The 17540-nt window shown below is 39.7% G+C and overlaps 1 protein-coding gene across 1 annotated transcript in view; it reads right to left on the reverse strand.

Annotated features, from left to right (window-relative positions):
* Positions 1-2890: 2890 nt before the first annotated feature.
* HSPA12A (heat shock protein family A (Hsp70) member 12A) overlaps positions 2891-17540 on the reverse strand; it is a gene marked incomplete at its 5' end in the record, with an annotated part of 56593 nt that continues 41943 nt past the window's right edge. The window contains 6 exons of the mRNA XM_084290223.1: positions 2891-3673; positions 5125-5228; positions 6483-6741; positions 7537-7641; positions 8204-8290; positions 11068-11239. Of these exons, the coding sequence (XP_084146349.1) occupies positions 3039-3673; positions 5125-5228; positions 6483-6741; positions 7537-7641; positions 8204-8290; positions 11068-11239 (1362 nt within the window). The 3' untranslated portion in view covers positions 2891-3038. The remainder of the gene's footprint in view (positions 3674-5124; positions 5229-6482; positions 6742-7536; positions 7642-8203; positions 8291-11067; positions 11240-17540) is intronic.

A 17540-nucleotide genomic window follows, 5' to 3' on the forward strand; every position in this document is an offset into this window, starting at 1 on the left:
TATCCAGATCATACAAGCTAAATTTAACTTGGTTTTACAGGAGGATTCATCCATTATTATGATGAACTGCTGGATGGTCACCATCTGAAACAAAGAAATGAAAATCCCAGCAAAATACAAGTGCATCTGTGTAATATACTTAACTGGTATGACTTGCATTGCAGGAAGAATGTTGTATTCTGTGACACACCAACATTTCTTTCCTATTATTATAAGATCAGCCTTTTACATTTCATATCTTACCATCTTTAAAAGCCTATAATTATGGAAGCTGATTGAGAAACTATGTTATTTAAAATTAACAGCTGAATGAAATCAACAGAGGCAAAGAGCATTTTTATACAAGAAAATAGCACTGTAGAAAGAAAGAGTCTGTACAATATTTAAATATTGTATATACATAAAATTATATTGTTCATAACTCATCTTAAAGTTTCTCTTGTTTGTAAACCATGGAAAGCAACACACAAAAAATCCCAGTATTTAGCTTTTAAAGCATTTAGCAGGCAGCAGGAGACCGAATGCTAGAAAGCACACTTTGTAATTATAGAAAAGTATCCAGCCGGATACTGTGAGTAGCATTCTCCATAGTCCCTTCTTTTTTTCTTTCTTTCTTTTTTTTTTTTTTTTTTTAAAGCTGAATGCAGAACAGATTTCACATTCTACTAGGGAATTCTGCAGCAGACACAGAAAACTCAACGACAAAATGCAGTGGACCAGTTCTGCAGCTCTGGACTGTGGCAAAACTTCAGGATAAACACAGAAAGCTTAAGTGCAGGATTGGAATGTAAATTAGTGAAATCATTGATAAAGCTTTCATTGCCCAGTAGTTTATGTAACTCATGCTCAACTTATTAAAAAGGAAGTTTTAGTTTAACAGTTAAGATTGCAAAATTTCAAAAATGTAATGAATTCCAGCAGGTAATCAGGCAGCTCTGAATAAATGCTTTGAAAGTGTCAGCATTTTAGGGTAATTCAGGTTAGTTTCAGTCTGCCAATTTGGAGTGGATTTAGATTTGAAACTGAAGTTGTCAGCTCATGGCAGATGCAGATCCTAGGTTTCAGAAATCATCCACCTGTAGCACTTAGCAAAATAAAACCTGTTCCAGTACAGAAGAAATTTTCCAGGTAAACATGCTTAAAATATTTCCAGAATGTCGTTAACTGGAAAACAAGATGCTACCATGACCATCATTGTATTTCACTTGTGTTAGAGTTTCGTGGTCATAGCCATATAAGAAATGCTTTATTTAATGCTTTTTGTAGTTTTGTTCTCTTAGCCTCTGTCTTCCACCTTAATGAATATTAAACTCAACCCAGAAATACATTAATTCACTCAATTAAAATGCTTCCAACTCAAAATATATGATAGTACGCCTTATCTGGACATTTTCTCTCTTTTAAATCATTTAAAACTTCCTGGACAGCTATCATCTAACCATACTCCCAAACATTAACACAGGGATTAACTAGAAGAGAAATGTAATCACGGGGAGGAGTGCAAAGTCCTGAACTTGGGGAGGAATAACTCCATACACCAGCATATGCTGGGGGCCAACTGGCTGGGAAGCATGAAGGCAGAAAAAGGTCTCAGGGTCTTGGTAGACACCAAGTCTACATGAGCCAGCAACGTACCCTTGTGGCAAAAAATGCTAACAGCTGGGCAGCATGAGGAAAAGTATGGCCAGCAAGTCAATGAAAGTGGTCATTCCCCTTTATTCAGCCCTGGCAAGACCACATCTGGCATCCAGTCCTGTGCCTCTCAGTACAAGAGGGACATGGACATAATGGTACTGAGTCTGGCAGAGCGTCATGATGACGATTAAGGGATTGGAGTCTGATGTATGAGGAGAAGCTGAGAGCTGAGACTGCAGACTCCAGAAGAGAAGGCTTGTCAGTGGGATCAGGAATGCATATAAATATCTGACAGAAGACAGTAAAGAAGATGGAGACAGACTTCTCAGTGGTATTTCAGTGACAGAACAAGAAGTAACAGGCACAAGCTGAAACATAAGAAATTCCCCTTAAACATAAGAAAAAATCTTTTTCTACAGTGAGGGTTGTCAAGTACTGAACAGGTTGCCCAGAGAATTTTAGGCATTTCTATCTTTGGAGATATTCAAACCCTGACTGGACAGAGCATCCTGTTCTAGCTGACCCTGCTTAGAGCAGAGGGGTTGGACCAGATAGCATATGGGAGTCCCTTCCAACTTCATTTATTCTCTGATTCAATGATTTCACATGGAGGCTAGTAAACAAAAGTTTGTAAGACATAAAAAAGGGGAATAAATTTGCTCTTAATAATTTTCTGAAGTATAATGAGGGTAATGCTAGCTATTTAATCCAACAGATAGTTCTGTGAGCTTTGACAAGAAAGGTCTTTTTCTCAAACTGGAGCAACCAACAGTAGGCTCCTAAAATATGTATGTTTCCTAAATATAATTTAAGGCTTTCCAAGGATATTCTTTTCAGTGGGATCTCAGAACTGAAGAAGTTCATTTCCCACTTCTTTACAAACCTTATTTTCAGCACTAATTTTTTGACAGTACAGTTCATAATCAAAAGAACAAAAGAAAGCTGTAACCTATTAATTTGTTCCATGTTCAGAGGATGATGCTGTTTAAATAGATACCCCACACATACCCACTACAACAACCACATGGGTTAGCAAATTTTTCTTTGGAGGAAAAGGAAGAAGTACAAGAACAAGGCAAAGAGATTATGATATTGTATTTTTTAACTAATCTTCAGGATGCAATAATAATCAGTATTTACTGAATAAAGGTAGATCTTTAAGCATGCTTGAACAACTAAGGAACTTTTACTACCTCTGGAACTTTTGCTCCCCAAACTTTTTAAGGGTCTTTTAAAAACCAGCCTTTGGTTATCCAAGGGCACAACCATGACATACCCCACCTTACTAGCTGTTCTCATATAGCCTGCTGAAATTCAAGATGATTACATGACACATGAAAGTAAAAAAATGGAATAGTGGACAATCAGTCTCACAAACAGGCCATGGTGGGGAATGTGATCTGTTAGTAGTTTAAGAAATCGATACCGACTTTGACACTTTTCGAGGTGGCAACATCAATGGCCATGGCTTTGATCTCAGTGTCCCCAAACTGCATAAGTGTTTTGATCTCCCGCCTGTTTGGCACGGAAGTATCAGTCCCTGTGAGATCCAGGCGAAGGGTGCCACACTTTTTCACTCCAGATTCAGTGATGAAGCTGACGTTATCTTGTTCTGAGCTATAGATATTGATCACTATTACTAACTGAGAAGGCTTGGCAGGTGTGTAACTGCGTGTCACAGTTTCTCCAAGGGCTACGGATTGGTCAGCTGAGATAAATTTGTCAAAGACATCAGTGCACCAGCGTGTGCCATCTTTGACTAGCAGCTTCTCTGGTGGATGCTTCCCTTCCACAAACCGATTCAGCACACCCACACCGTAGGTGAGAGGCGAACGTCGCACTTTGATGACAGCAGGGTCTAGACCGAAGAGGACGGCTCCTTTGAGGATAGTGAGCCCCACATCCTGAGGAATGATGACTCGACATCTCGAACCAAAAGCACTCTGGACAGCTTGTTGGAGTAAGGGGGATTCAGCGAAGCCACCCACCAGGAACAGAAACTTGACATTGGTCACTTCTGGCTTATCAAACACATCGCCTATACAGAAACAGAGCCCATTCAATAAGGAAAAAATCACTGTGCCAAAGCAAAGCATGCAAAGCTCCTTATGTCTGAGTGCACTGAACGTTCCATGCACATGCACAAGATCTGAAACTGCTACATAATACTTCCACCCTCAGCATACACTAGTTCCACTTCTGACGTCTCTTCTATATTCTTTTTCACTGGGACAATAACTGTGAGTGAAAACTTACCTCAAAGCACAAAATATATTTGATGTAGCATTTATGCTTTCTAAACAGAACTTTTATTTAGCTTGTAGCAGTCAAGGGGGACACAGATTTTTTTGCAAAGAAATTCTGCTGGTCAGATTACTGGTGGCAGGGAAACAGACATCAATCATCTTGTCACTGCAAGTATCAGTGAGATATTCCCAAATCTAATGGAACCACATCCCCTTTATAGCATTCCAGACAAGTCACCCCGTTTTAAATTCACTTTTTATTTCTGACTCTACCGTCTTAACTGCAACACGTACCATCTGCAAAATGCCTCCTTACATTTTTACAGATGTTCTCTTAGCTTAAGTCCACATCCCCTACTTTCAAGAAAATCATACAGTTCAGTTGTAGGCTCACCCTTACTCAGTTCATATAACTAATGCTGTATGACTGAGGTATCTGTCACAACAATCACAATTTGAGGCCTCTCCCTCTCTGCTCACATATTAGCTGTTCTGTCTTAGTTGTCTTACTCAGTTGTGGCCTCTCAAATTTACCCAACAATACCTCACACAGACTGAGTAAAGCCGGATATTCTGTTCCAAATTTGATTTGATTAGTTCTTTGTAATGTGTACAACAGCAATATTTCACTCAATACATGTATTATACTCTCTTTGATACAAATCCAATCTTCCATGAGGGACAGTTTAAATAATAATTTTCCCAATAACCCTATGTCATATTCCACTGCTGGATAAATAAATCCATTGCTGCTTAAGCCATGCCTGGAAACTCTTATACCATGCTGCATCATTTATTACTTGTGTGTTTACAGATCTCAGTGATTTGAACAGTCATGAAAAATGTGACTTTAAGTTCTTCCACTGGTGAGAAATGAACTAGAGGCCTTAATAACAGTAACAATCATGTAATAGTTATGTCTCTGGCATTGTTTTATTCTTGCCCGAAAAAAGAAAAAGAAAAAGAAAAGTAGGATCTGGGTTCTCAGTGCACTTCAGCCTTCTGAAAGCATGTAGCCCTTTATATATAGAATAATTGAAGCTTAGGCAGCAATGGGACTGAATCACACTCAAAAAACAGCACTAGAACTAGAACTAGGCAGTAAGATGTGTTATGGTGATGTTCCTTACTTGAAATTACTTTCCTAAACACTTTCTAGTAACTCCAGTTACTGGTTTAAAACAGGTAAGCCAAACTTCAGTCTTAGCTCAGCCAGAAAATGGAATTACACACAGATACGTACTAAGGTGTTGAACAATCTGGTCAATTGTGGGTTTGAAGAGTGCATTCATTGCATCTGGGCTCATCCTCAGCATTCCCTGGGAAGACCACTTCACAAAATCCACACTGCAGAAAAACATTTAGAAAGGACATTAAAAGAGTATAGAAACAGCCAAGTTATCATAAGACTCACCACATAAATAAACAAATGAGTTTACAGAATCGGCATGTAGCTTGCTTGGAAGAAAGTGTCTCACCTAACCTCAGGCCCATACCAAATGGAGCAATATACAATTTCCACGGATAATTGTTATTTTTGCTTGTTTAATTGTTGTTTTCTTTGCCTGATTGCCTCCTGTACCATTACAAATGCTCAGCTGCCTTCTGAAACAGCTGGCAGTCAACCCTGTGTTTGCTCATCTGAAACAGCACCAATTCATCCCCAGACGGACAACATTTAGATTACAGCAGTAGCAGGCCAAAGCCATTGGAAACAAGCAAGGAAAACAAGCAAGCATAGGAAGTCTCAGGAGACAGAAAGGAGCACAGTATCTGATAAGGAATAATGTTTGTTAAGTGAATACAGGTATTACGTTATTCCACCAATGATGCACATCCATATAGCTTGGTAATTTCCTTTTCATTTGTACATGTTCTATGTCACCTGTTATTCTACTAGTTTCAGTTTATTTGGGGGGAAACATTTGGCATTCTCTCTAAGATTCATCACTAAGACTATTAAAAGAAGCAGACAGTCTTCTGAAGGGTAGTAGTATTTCCAGAAATTGTTACCAACTTCAAAACCTCAGTTTCATTTAGGAAGTGACTCTGATCTAAGTCTTTTAGGCTTGAAGTACATTTACCAATAAGTATAGGAAGAGTTGCGGGAGTTTCAGCCTGAATTCCACATTCAACATTCACTGAAGAAAAACTTTCATAACTTTCCCCAAGCTATAGAAATATTTACGCATCTCACTTAAGATCCTGAATTCCTTCCAGAGCCCAAGCCTCTAAAAATTTAGATTCCAGGTAACTAACTTTTAGACATCAAATTTTCTATTTTTTCTGACCTCCCTAATTAACATGTAAGCATATATGAGTCAAAATATATAGTCGAATTCAGTGAAATGACACACTGGTGGCCAAATAAATGTCATGGAAAACAATACCAGGAGAGTGCAAGTATTGTATCGAAAACTTCTGCAACAGATGGAACTTTGCATTTTGGAAACTGCACTTCAGGCAATCCCATTTTCTCATCATTATATTGCATTTTTATATTATTGTCTTTCAGTCTAAATGCAACTAAGATATTTTCATTACTTGTTTCTGCAAACAGTCGTTAATTCTGCACCCATTTGAGTATAATCATCTACTCACTTGCTTTTCCTCAAGGCATGTTCTACACTGTGGCCTCGAAACTTCTTATAATAGTCAATGAAGGAGAAAGGCAGGGTGATGTTTAGTGGATTGGTCCTGTCTGGAGCTGCTGCCCGTTTACGGGACTCGAATGCTATCATCAGATCTACCCAGGCAGCAGGACGCTTGATTTTAAATTGCTCAATAAAATCTTCTCCAAATATTTTACACAGGAGCTTTTCAAATTCATAGTCCACACCTAGGGAACCATATGGCCCACCTGCATTACAAACAAAACACAGCTTTAATATCCTGAACTTCTTAATATATTTCAAGTAGACCAAATACACACCAGATTGACACTACCAGGACTGTCATGGAAGAAGGTCCAAAGAAAGAGGTATCTTTTCTAAATATAACAGTTTGTCTAATACAGAACATAATCTTACCTTTGTCTCATTTTTACACCTACACTGTGTAATGCTACCACCATAAAACAGAAACACTTTTATTACAAGCAGAGGAAACTGCCTTCTTATCCATACATGTGAGTTGGGCTTATGTTGAGGAGTAGATAGACCTGACGTACTAGATGTACAGTGTCCCCGCTTGCTCTTACTAAGTTGTTTCCTGACATAGTCTTACAGCTACCAAGATCGAGAACACTCAGCGATGAATGATACAGATGAAGACTAACTCGGTATAGAGACACAGCAACAATTAGCAGGCTGTCTTGTGTGGTTAACAGCTTAGCAAAGACAAAGACAGAGGGGATTTGGAGTTCAGGAAGGGAATATCATTAAAGGAATTGCACTTTATTGCAATAAAGTTGCAATGATGCAAGATGGCACTTTCTTATCCTCACAAAATGAGGTTTACCATCCCAAAGTGTCAGAAGCATGAAGTGTTTTACCCCATTCTGCTGACCAACAGTTAGGTCACACTAATTTTGAATGCTGGTCTGATTCCAGGAAAAACTGTTAGTGAAATGTAGTGAATAATAAAGACATGAACTTCCTTCACTGACAGGTCAAAAAACTATATAAATGAAGTGAGCAGTGGAAGTGTCACCTACCTGTTGCCTTGTATAGCTCCTTAAGATGTCCTTCAGGGAGCCTGATCTGATGGACAGTCATATCCACTGTTCCTCCTCCACTGTCAACAACAATGTACCGGTCTCCTGGTTTGACAAAGGAATAGGCAAATGACATTTACATTAATATTATCACAACAACATACTGCAACGAAAAATTCTCAGGGGCATAATAAAAATAAGAGATAATGACTTGTGGAAAGTTATGACTGTCTACACTGAAAACTTGATATTTATTAGCAGCAATTGATAACAAATACAAAATTTGAGTGTCAAAAGCCATTGGCTTAGCACAGATGAAAATTGGATATTAGTGGAATTGCTCGTGCTGCTGATGTACATTCTAGGGGGTTACCAAATTTATACTACAGTGTATTTACAAAATCTATTCTGAGGAAATATTCTTGTTGTATTTTAAAACCTTGGTTACTTTCTGCCATCTCCTGAAAAAAACTCTTTTTTGTTAGAGGATACAGAACTGCAGCTCAGCCTTAGCAACTCAGAGCCACACATGCACTTCTGTTTGCTTCTTTTCCTATTTATAATCATTCATAGAACAATGCAGCACACAGCAGATTTGTGGGAAACACAATGTTTGCCTGCAATATAAAACCCGTGAGAGCAGAGTTTATTCAAGAAAGGACACTACCTTCTTCCAGTTCGGACCAGATCTCTCCTATGACATTTTCCACCAAAAAGGTGCGACTCTGTCGATTACGACGGACGTGTTCCTTAGCTAGTCATTGACAGAGAGAAAATTACTGAGTATAAGAAAGCAGGAAGAAGTTGATATAATATGCTGTAGAAAACAAGTACAAGTATGTTGATAGATCTCTATGTATCACTTCTTAAAACAAATGGAAAAAGAAATACTGCATTAGAATTAGGAACATTAAAGCATTGCTCCTAGAAAGAAGGAAAAAAAAAAAAAAAAAACATTTTTTGGATTTTCTTTTCTTCCTTGATACACATTGGATTAGAAAAAATGACCTAGTATGAAAGCCACAGACAAGTCCTTTTTCGTAATCCTTTATTTTACTTGGCATAGGACATGCCAGGCTTGGGCGCACACTCAACCAGCAGGCGGCAGCCCCGCTCCGCCACTAGCTTTTCCTCACAGCAAAAAGCCAGCATTTACAGGGCGACAGATTTGGGGTGCTCCGGCAAAAACGTCTCGGGAGCCTTTCAGGACATCTGCCTGTCTCAAAGCAAGCATCTGAAAACACTGCTTCACAGGTTCAGAACTTCTCACAGTGATCATCAAGCCGGACCCTCCAGTAACTCAGGCAGATGACAGATCAGGAGACCAGTAACTTTCAACCTTTACTTAAAGAAATCCTGGGTTTATGTGACAGCCTGCAAAGCACTGCCATTCTTCTATAAGCAACCCAATTACATTTTGTCCTAATAACTAAGATTTGGCCTATTATAAACATATACAGGACACTTGCACAGCATTTTTAAAATATATAACAATTAAAAATAACACAGTCTGTAATATTATAACAATAAAAAAACTCACAAGACTTAATTTCTACTTAGGCATTTAAAGATGCAAACAACGAGAAAGTGGAATAGTGAGAGCCTTTGCTATTATACTTCTTAAACAACCTGTGCAACTGGATGATCAAAAAAATCATTTCCTGTGTCACTTCCATTCAAAGGCACTTCCATAAAATACTACAGAGGAACCGAGATATCCTGTAATATACGAAGACATCATTCTTTCTGAAAATAACACAGGCAAATCACTGACTGCATTTTGCTTCTAATTTCTACAGTGCCTATCATCAGGAAGAGACCAGCGGCTTCCACCCATGCCCATTTCACGAAGACCCTATGATGCAGGCAAGCTGTTAGCCTCATGGTACTGACTTACCATCTCACACCAGCAGCTTAAATGACAAAGGATTGAAAGACAGAACAAGTAGTATGTCCAAGCAATGGACACAGAGCCCACAGAAGTCAATGGGAGTCCTTTCATTCCCTTCTGTGGGCTAAAAGTGAACACAAGAGCCAGTCTTTAGCTACAACTGAAGTAAAGTTACCCTGGCTACTGTGAACAGTAAAATTTTTGTTTTGGCTTCGCAGCAATAATACAGTCCTTGGAGAACTTCTCTCTGTTTATATTTAAAGGGCTTTTCTCCTTAAGCTGTTCTCAGCTTGTCTTGGGTACCTGCCATGCCTTTATGAAATTTTAATTCTAACCCCAAATTAATTCACTCCAAACTTTGTTTTCATTAATTTTGACACGAAACCTTTCTGATCCCCAATAGCTTTTACCTTACAAAGTCAAGAAAGAGAATGGTACCCATTAGCAGAAACCCACGATCTGCCAGATTCTGTCCAGCTTCAAAACCTTAACCAAACAAGCTTTTTTTTTTTTTTTTTTGATTATTTATTTTTTGGAGACAAATCCCCATGTAGCAAGCAAGTTCATGGAACTGGACTAGTTCAGAAGGAGAACAAGGGGGAGAACATGTGGGGCCCCTGAAGGGATTGTGCCCTGTGCCCGGCACAGGCCCCCATAACACTGAACACATCTGACAAGCGCTAGCTGGGAGAGGCAAGGCATGAGAAAACAGGGTAATGACTTGGCCTAAGAAAAAAGGCAATCTGGTAAGTACAGGAATAGGTTTACTGGCACAGTTTTCCATGTGCCTGTATTGTTTTGACCTAGTAAATACGATAAAATGCAAATTATTCTGAAAAATTCCTTCTGGGATAGATTGACACACTGGCATTTGTATCAGTGCAACTGTTACAATTCATGCAGACAGAAAATATGCTATGCTAACATGACACCACATTGTTTCATTATTGTCTTTTTTTTTTTCCCCCTTCCAATCTTAGACAGGATACTATGCCCCAAAATCTTTGTAAATCAATCTTCAAACACTGATATGAGTAACAGATCACAGGTCAATAAATCAAAATTTCCGTATCTATTTTCACTTCTACACAAGTAGATAAATTCATTGCTGTATTCCAGTACTGTGTGTTCTGCTGAGTGTTGGAAGTACTTAATGGTATTTCATAAAGATGATATCATAAAGCATCTGCCAAAACTCTGGAAGAACACCTCAGACTAAAAGTCTCAGTGAGATCCAGTAATTTAACATTGCTTCAATAGTGCAGCTAATTGAACACATAATTGTTTCCAACAAAGTTAAATAAAAATAATCCAATGTGAAGTATTACTTTTTATTAAGGCAGAAAATACTGATGTGAAAATGCTACGCCTCTCCTAACCTCCCTCAACATCCCAGTATAGGCAAGGCAGTGAAGCTACCTGCATGCTAAAATCCAAGCATGTGCACACACGTCTGCTGGATCAATGTCTGAACTTGCCTAATTACCCTAAACAGCAAATTAGCGTATATAAAGCAAAGTGATGCTAGCCTGATACATTTCAAGACAGCAGAGACAACAAGACATGGTTAGAAAACAGCCCTCATGGACAAAGCAAACATAGATGTAAGAAACTAAGAAGTGAGTTAATAGAAGTAGTACCCTGTGTAAATCCAGTTCCAATTGTGTCACTCGGGCTATAGCCATTGACAGGCGCCCTGCTACTCAGGTCTATCATCTGGTGAAGGCGAAGCTTTCGGCAGTAGATAGAGGCAGCCTCGGGTTCCAGGGCAATGATCAGCTGCTCGGGGTTTTCAGGAGTTGCCATTCCTGCCTGCGAGAGAGAATTGATCAGAGAAGAGGGCTGGAAATCCCGTAACTTACAGCAAGTGAACAAGCATTTCCCCGCTCATGATTTCAGTCAGGTCAGCCCTCCAAGTTCAACGCACAAAGAAGCTGCTGCTGTTCCCTAAAAGTCTTGAGCTGGGACTCGTCCTGCCCACAACGTATAGCCACAACTCACAGGCTCTAACAGGGAAGGAGGCATGCACTTACCATGCTGGCTAACTGAGCAGCTGTGTGCCTGACAGGAAGAAAGGAAGAAAGGCATCCTGAAACCTGGGCTAAAGGGCCTAAAACCTAATCAACACATGAATCTGCCTGCTAAGAGGGGCCCCAGCCTCCTTCAAGAAATAATACCTTTGACATCTCTTCCCCATGATATTTTAAGTATGTCTTCCTTCATGTCCCAGAAGATTTAAGATATATATAGTCCTTGCCAAAGCAGACACGGACCTTCCCCCCACCGTGTAGATTATAGGAATATGTGATATCCTTTGCCAGTAATGCATATATAGGCTTAAAATCATTTTTCTGTTCCAAAACATATTTTAAGTACATTCCTTGTTATAACAGCTCCAAAATGCTGTTTTCAAGGAATCAGAATAGAATAGGGCAAGTTCCCTAAAAAACTAATGAGAAGAAGCCTAAAAGCACTCTTAACTAATGTTTGCCATCCTTTCTGTTTGCTTTCTGGATTTTCAGTCTTCAGACAAAGATTTTCCAAGAAGCCACAGCTTCTCACATAACCACATCACTCCCAGAGCTGTGCTTAGAGAACAGCAGCAAAAAGCAGTTGGCAGAATTGTATTTTCATTTCTTTTCTCCTGCACTTCATATGATTTTCTGTTAAAAGATTATCATATCTTTCAACTCTTTCTGCCCAACTTTTGCTTTGGATGCTGTTGTTTTTCAGTTAAATGCCTGATTGCTAAAGCAAGCTAGCAAACAAATACACATATAAGTATTTTTCTGATTCCATCGTCAGTTTTCCAGCAAACCTTCATTTCAACTTATACACATGCACTATGGTTACTTCAGAGCATCCCCAAAGAAGGCAGGATCACATGGGAAGTCTGTTAGCTTGGACTGGACTTCCGTTTCCTTTGTACACCTACATTGGGGGCTCTGCTAATTGCTGGTCGGTTTATACCTGCAGCTAGAAACTCAGAGTAAAGCTTGGTCAAAAAGCAGCACTGAGGTAAAACTTGTAGACATAAAATTGTTCTTCACATGTACTTACTGACTCTTTTTTCCCTTTCCATTCCAATACTAAGAGAGATGCATTTTTATAGAAAGCATCTTCCTCGTTGATAACAAAAGAGAAAAAACTACAACGAATGAATTCAAAAATAAGACAGTAAGGGTTATAACAATGTGTGCTCATGATTTTAAAAGCACACTCTGTGACTGGGATTATGGTCACTTTACACTCTTTATTGCTGCTAGGCAAAACCTTGTGCTTTGGTTACATCCACTGTAGTCAACAGCAAAAGCTGAAATTAATGGAACTGCCTAGGAAGGAAAATACTGTGCAAATACAGTAGAGTATCAAGCCTTGATATCTATGTGGCAAAACATATTGAAAAAAAATACTATATTGAAAAGAACACTTGCAACCAAACTCTCAAAATTTGGAAAATGCAGGTTTACAGCAGCCAGAGTAATCCTAACAAATATAAAAAGGCTAATAGTCAAGCAGAGGTCCAAGCCAGACTCCCCTGCCATCACACCACTTGAATGCAAGCATGTTTGCAGGCACAGGCTTATAGGTAAAGCTCTGGAGATGTACTGCAGATGAAGATTAAGCTCTTGGATTGTGCCTTGCTACAAGCCCAAGCTTTCCTCCAAGCAGTCCAGATGTACTAGGCACAAGCAGGGCTGGCTACGTGCCAGCTCACTTCAACATCAGTTATCTCCAGATGAGCTCCTCTAAGCAAAAAACTTCAATCTGTAGCACTGGAAGGGGCACCACTCAAGATACGAATCAATTCTGGGTCATTCCTGACAGATGTTTATCTAAGCTGTTAAAAACTTCCAAGAATGTGCAGTCTGCTCACACGAACTACCCCAGTCCTTCACTGCTCTTGCCTTTGGAAAGTTTTGCCAGAAGTCTCATCTGAATCTTTCTTGCTGCAATTTTAAGGCCAGCAGTTCTTGCCTTATCCAACATGGGCATGGAGAACAAATAGTTCCTTGCTTCCCTCCTGCAGTTTTCACATATATAAAACCAATTACCATGTCCTGTGAGAGCTCTGAATCTCAGCAGCAAGTGTTTTTTAATAGCCAGCAACGTGGATGAAATCAGCATGCTCAGTGTGCTCTGTGTACTGGCCATAGATTAGTAGCACAGACAAAGCAATTTTTAGTCTTGTGTCTAATGTGCAGTAAGAGAGATAACCACATTGTAAGGAAAAAAAATAGTTTGTTGCTAGGGGTATTAAAATCCAAAGGCTGCATCATAAAGCATTTGCAGAGGTGACAAGAACTGAGTTGCACACATCAGAAATGCACTGGTGTTTCCTAACTAAGAAGTAATTATATTAAATGTGAAGTCTTTTCTATGGGGGATTTTGTTATATATTTCTAAGACTGGTTCTGCTACAAGAAAACATTTAACTATTAATGATAACATTTGCTTCCTCCCCTTCTTCAGCAGTAGTCTGCACCATGAACTTTTCACATTGCAGCCTGCACGTCAGTAGGGGAAGGCAGTGACCTGCAGCTTGGACTCAGATCCATGTTCTCAGTCCTCCAAGCACAGCAGATGCTATTCTTGCTACTTTTTTTGTCTAGATATTATTTTAACATATTCCAAGTATCTCCCGAGGAAAACATTCAACAGAAATGACAGTTTTTAACGGTTCAAAGCACAGGTGATCCTAATAGAATTTCATGAAGCCATTTTTTGTTGTAGTTAAAAAGCTTTCCTTACAGAGTCTGATGGGCCAGGTAGAAGTGAAGAATGCGCTATTTCCACTCTAAAAAAGACCATACCAAGATTTGTGTACAGTGCAGGGTACTAGGCATCCTGCATACATATTGTTATATGTAAATAAATATGCATACCCACATATAGAGAGACCAATTCTGATGTTATAAAATACATTGTATATGTGGTTTTTCTACATACATCAGCAGAGATAGCACATCACTGTATATATATATATATATATATATATATACACACATACATACACACAGAGCACAGAATGGGGGAAGGAGAGATGAGACAGAAATGTGCACACACACACACACACTGCTAGGGAGGAATGGAGAAATGCAACCACTTGAATACAAGCACCAAGAAGATGAAGGCATATGAGGCTGTATCTGTCTCATCGCTACAGCTGAGGGGAAAGGGATGGGAGGAAAACTGTGCAGAGAAAGAGCACTGAAAACAGCAGGCAGTCAACACAAAGAAATGGTGATGCATTCACTACTAATCTTAACTGTAAAAGTTTGGGAATTTCCTATCTTTTCCTTTTGTTCCTTTCCACCTGCCTCACTGCATGCCCATGCCCACTGCTGTCCAAGTTCTGCTGCAAGTAAGAGCAGATTTGTAAGTTAACAGGCTTGATCAGGGTAGATCTAAGCAATATCTCAGGATTTAACATTACACAGATTATTCTGGCAGTGGGACTGATGTATTACAAAGCTTTTGCCTATGGCAGCTTTCTGTAGGCTCTGTAACAGACCCACGTCCTGCCTGTACTCTGATAAGGAAATCTTCTCCCTCGCTAGCAGTATAAACCCAACCATCACTTATGAAACGTGAAGGAAGCTGACAGCAGTTTTCCCAAAAACAGCAAAAGTGAGAAACCCACCATGGAAATACAAAAATCCTGTTAGCATCAGAAAGTTCTTAAAAATTTTTCCAGAAGGTTGCTGCAATTTATATACATCTGCAAGAAACAAAGAAGAAGATAAAAAGAAATGGTGCCCCAAGCTCTCTGTCTGAGCACTAGGATTTCATACTTGGACAGAGGGACTTCCAGACTTTTACTTACTCTGGCATAAACAGGTCTCTGAGCTGGTGCTAGTGCACTGCTGTTCATTTGCCAAGATGCATCATCGCCAGCAAACCTCAGAATGCTTCAAAGCCTCAAGTACTGGGGCATGCACAACTCTGCCATCCAGACACAGGTGAATTCCTAACTTGGCACGCTAGCTCTGCTACTGCTGCCAGAGATGTGTCACTGCACGAGAGCCATAGCTGACCACAGAGACATTCTTGATTCTCTGCGCAGAGCAGGGTGCCAAGTGTTAGCCTAGCTCAAATTAGCAAATACTGAGGTCTGGACTGTGACTCAGTATAGCAGTCTGAACATTTCCAGAGAGCTAAATTACATACATTCAGTGTGCAGAATTATCGTTACTACAGATTAAAAGATGGTATTTCTAAAACCCAGCCCTGTATGTCATGATGCCCAATGAAAAACAGCAATTCATCATTTTTTATTTTCGTAAATACTGTAATTCGTGTGGCCTTAAAAGCAGTGTTATAGTAGAATATTCCACATAGTTTGAGCCTTTTTAAAAGGTGCAATGAAAGCCATGAGGTAGGGCTAAATGAAAAGCTCTGAAAGCCACCATAATCAGAAGTATCAACATTTACTGTTTAATATTTTCTAACACTGCCTAGCAGAAGGCTGCTGTTCACTGCACTCTATTAGGCTACACTTACGCAGAGGTGACCATAGAATGAGTATGTAAGGAAACATCCCAGAACGAATCACAGAATGGGTTGGGTTGGAAGGGACCTCACTGACCACTGCAACCCCCCTGCCACGGCAGGGACACCTCCCACCAGACCTGGGTGCTCAAAGCCCTATCCAGCCTGGCCTTCAACACTCCCAGAGATGGGGCATCCACAAATACACGGTCACAGACAAGGTACACTGCACATGAACTATTACTTCTCTTTCAAACTACTGAAAATTAGTTAGTTAGATTCTTAGTTAGGTTATAAAGTGAAGATTTTTTTTCCCCTCAAAGGAATATATTAGACATCCTTTTACATTAGATACATTAGGCATCCTTTTACAGGCAAACAAGGAAAAAAAAAGAATATCCGACCATTATGATCCGTAATAAAAAGAATATACCTTACATAAGAGTTCTTAAAAGAACTGACACTAACATCCTAATCAGTGGGGAAAACAAAAAAAAAAAAAAAAAAAACACTGCGTACAGAAAATAGTACTCCATCTGTTGAGTTTAAGATGCTGATTTATTAATAGAATAATATGTTAACTGGAGTCAGTCCCATCCATTTTGTATTCATCTTTATTGCCTTGAGATTCACCTGCCTGGAAATCCTCTCTCCCCCTCTCTCTCATGTGTATCCATTTCCTCTTTACTCATAAAGCTTTAGAGCCAAACTCTGAATACTAAAACTTCTGAAATGTCACTGCTGACTGATGACAGGGCTGAGAGGCTCTCAGCTCACACTGCGCCTTTTCCATTGTCAGACAGCGTATAAGCTTGCTTTTCTGTACACACCAGCCCACTTTCAATCATTTCTGAAGCTTCTACCCTTCTGTCGAGTTTGTGTGGTAGCACAGGCAGGCCCACGCACTCACACAGCACGGCTGCACGGACCCAGCCTGCCTGGGGAACCAGAGCATCAGAAAGGGCCAAAAGTGCAGAACAAAAGCACAGAGCACAACAGCAGTGATAAACATCCTGCACTGTCTTCTGCTGACTTCCCAGATTTTTTTCTTCATCTAAAAGGGATGTATCTGAGTTAAGCTAAACAAAAAGTAGACTTTTTGGTCCCTGATCTGTATGGAGGTTTACAGCACAGCTGTCAAACCCCTCTGAAGCTGGGGTCAGATCCGAGGCTGCTACTCTTGCAGATCTGACACTGGATGGACAAGAATGCATGACCCCAAATTCTAAGCAAGACCTTAAACATTATCCAAAAACTTGGGTTTTGAGCTTTTCTAGACACAGACAGCTGAATACACATTTCTAGAATCCCATCAGTACCACTGTCTTCAGAGCTGGAGTCCCCACTCTGACCAAACTACCTGTCTTTCGAAGCACCAAGCTGCTCAGCCTGGAATATATCTATGGCATTTTAACAACTATAGGTACATTGGAAAAAACATCATGTTAAGGACCAAATTACAGGTCCCAAAGTGGATCCATGCTAGTTTTCACCAGAAGAGTCTTAACTTGTTCATCTCTGAAATGCACAGCACTGCCTTGATTATGTTCTGCAGCATGGGAGGTGGGGGAGATGGAAGTATGAAATGATAAAAATAGAAAGAAAGGATGCATTTTACTGC

This window comes from Netta rufina (genome assembly GCF_964035555.1).
Source record: "Netta rufina genome assembly, chromosome: 7".
Taxonomy (NCBI): Eukaryota; Metazoa; Chordata; class Aves; order Anseriformes; family Anatidae; genus Netta; species Netta rufina.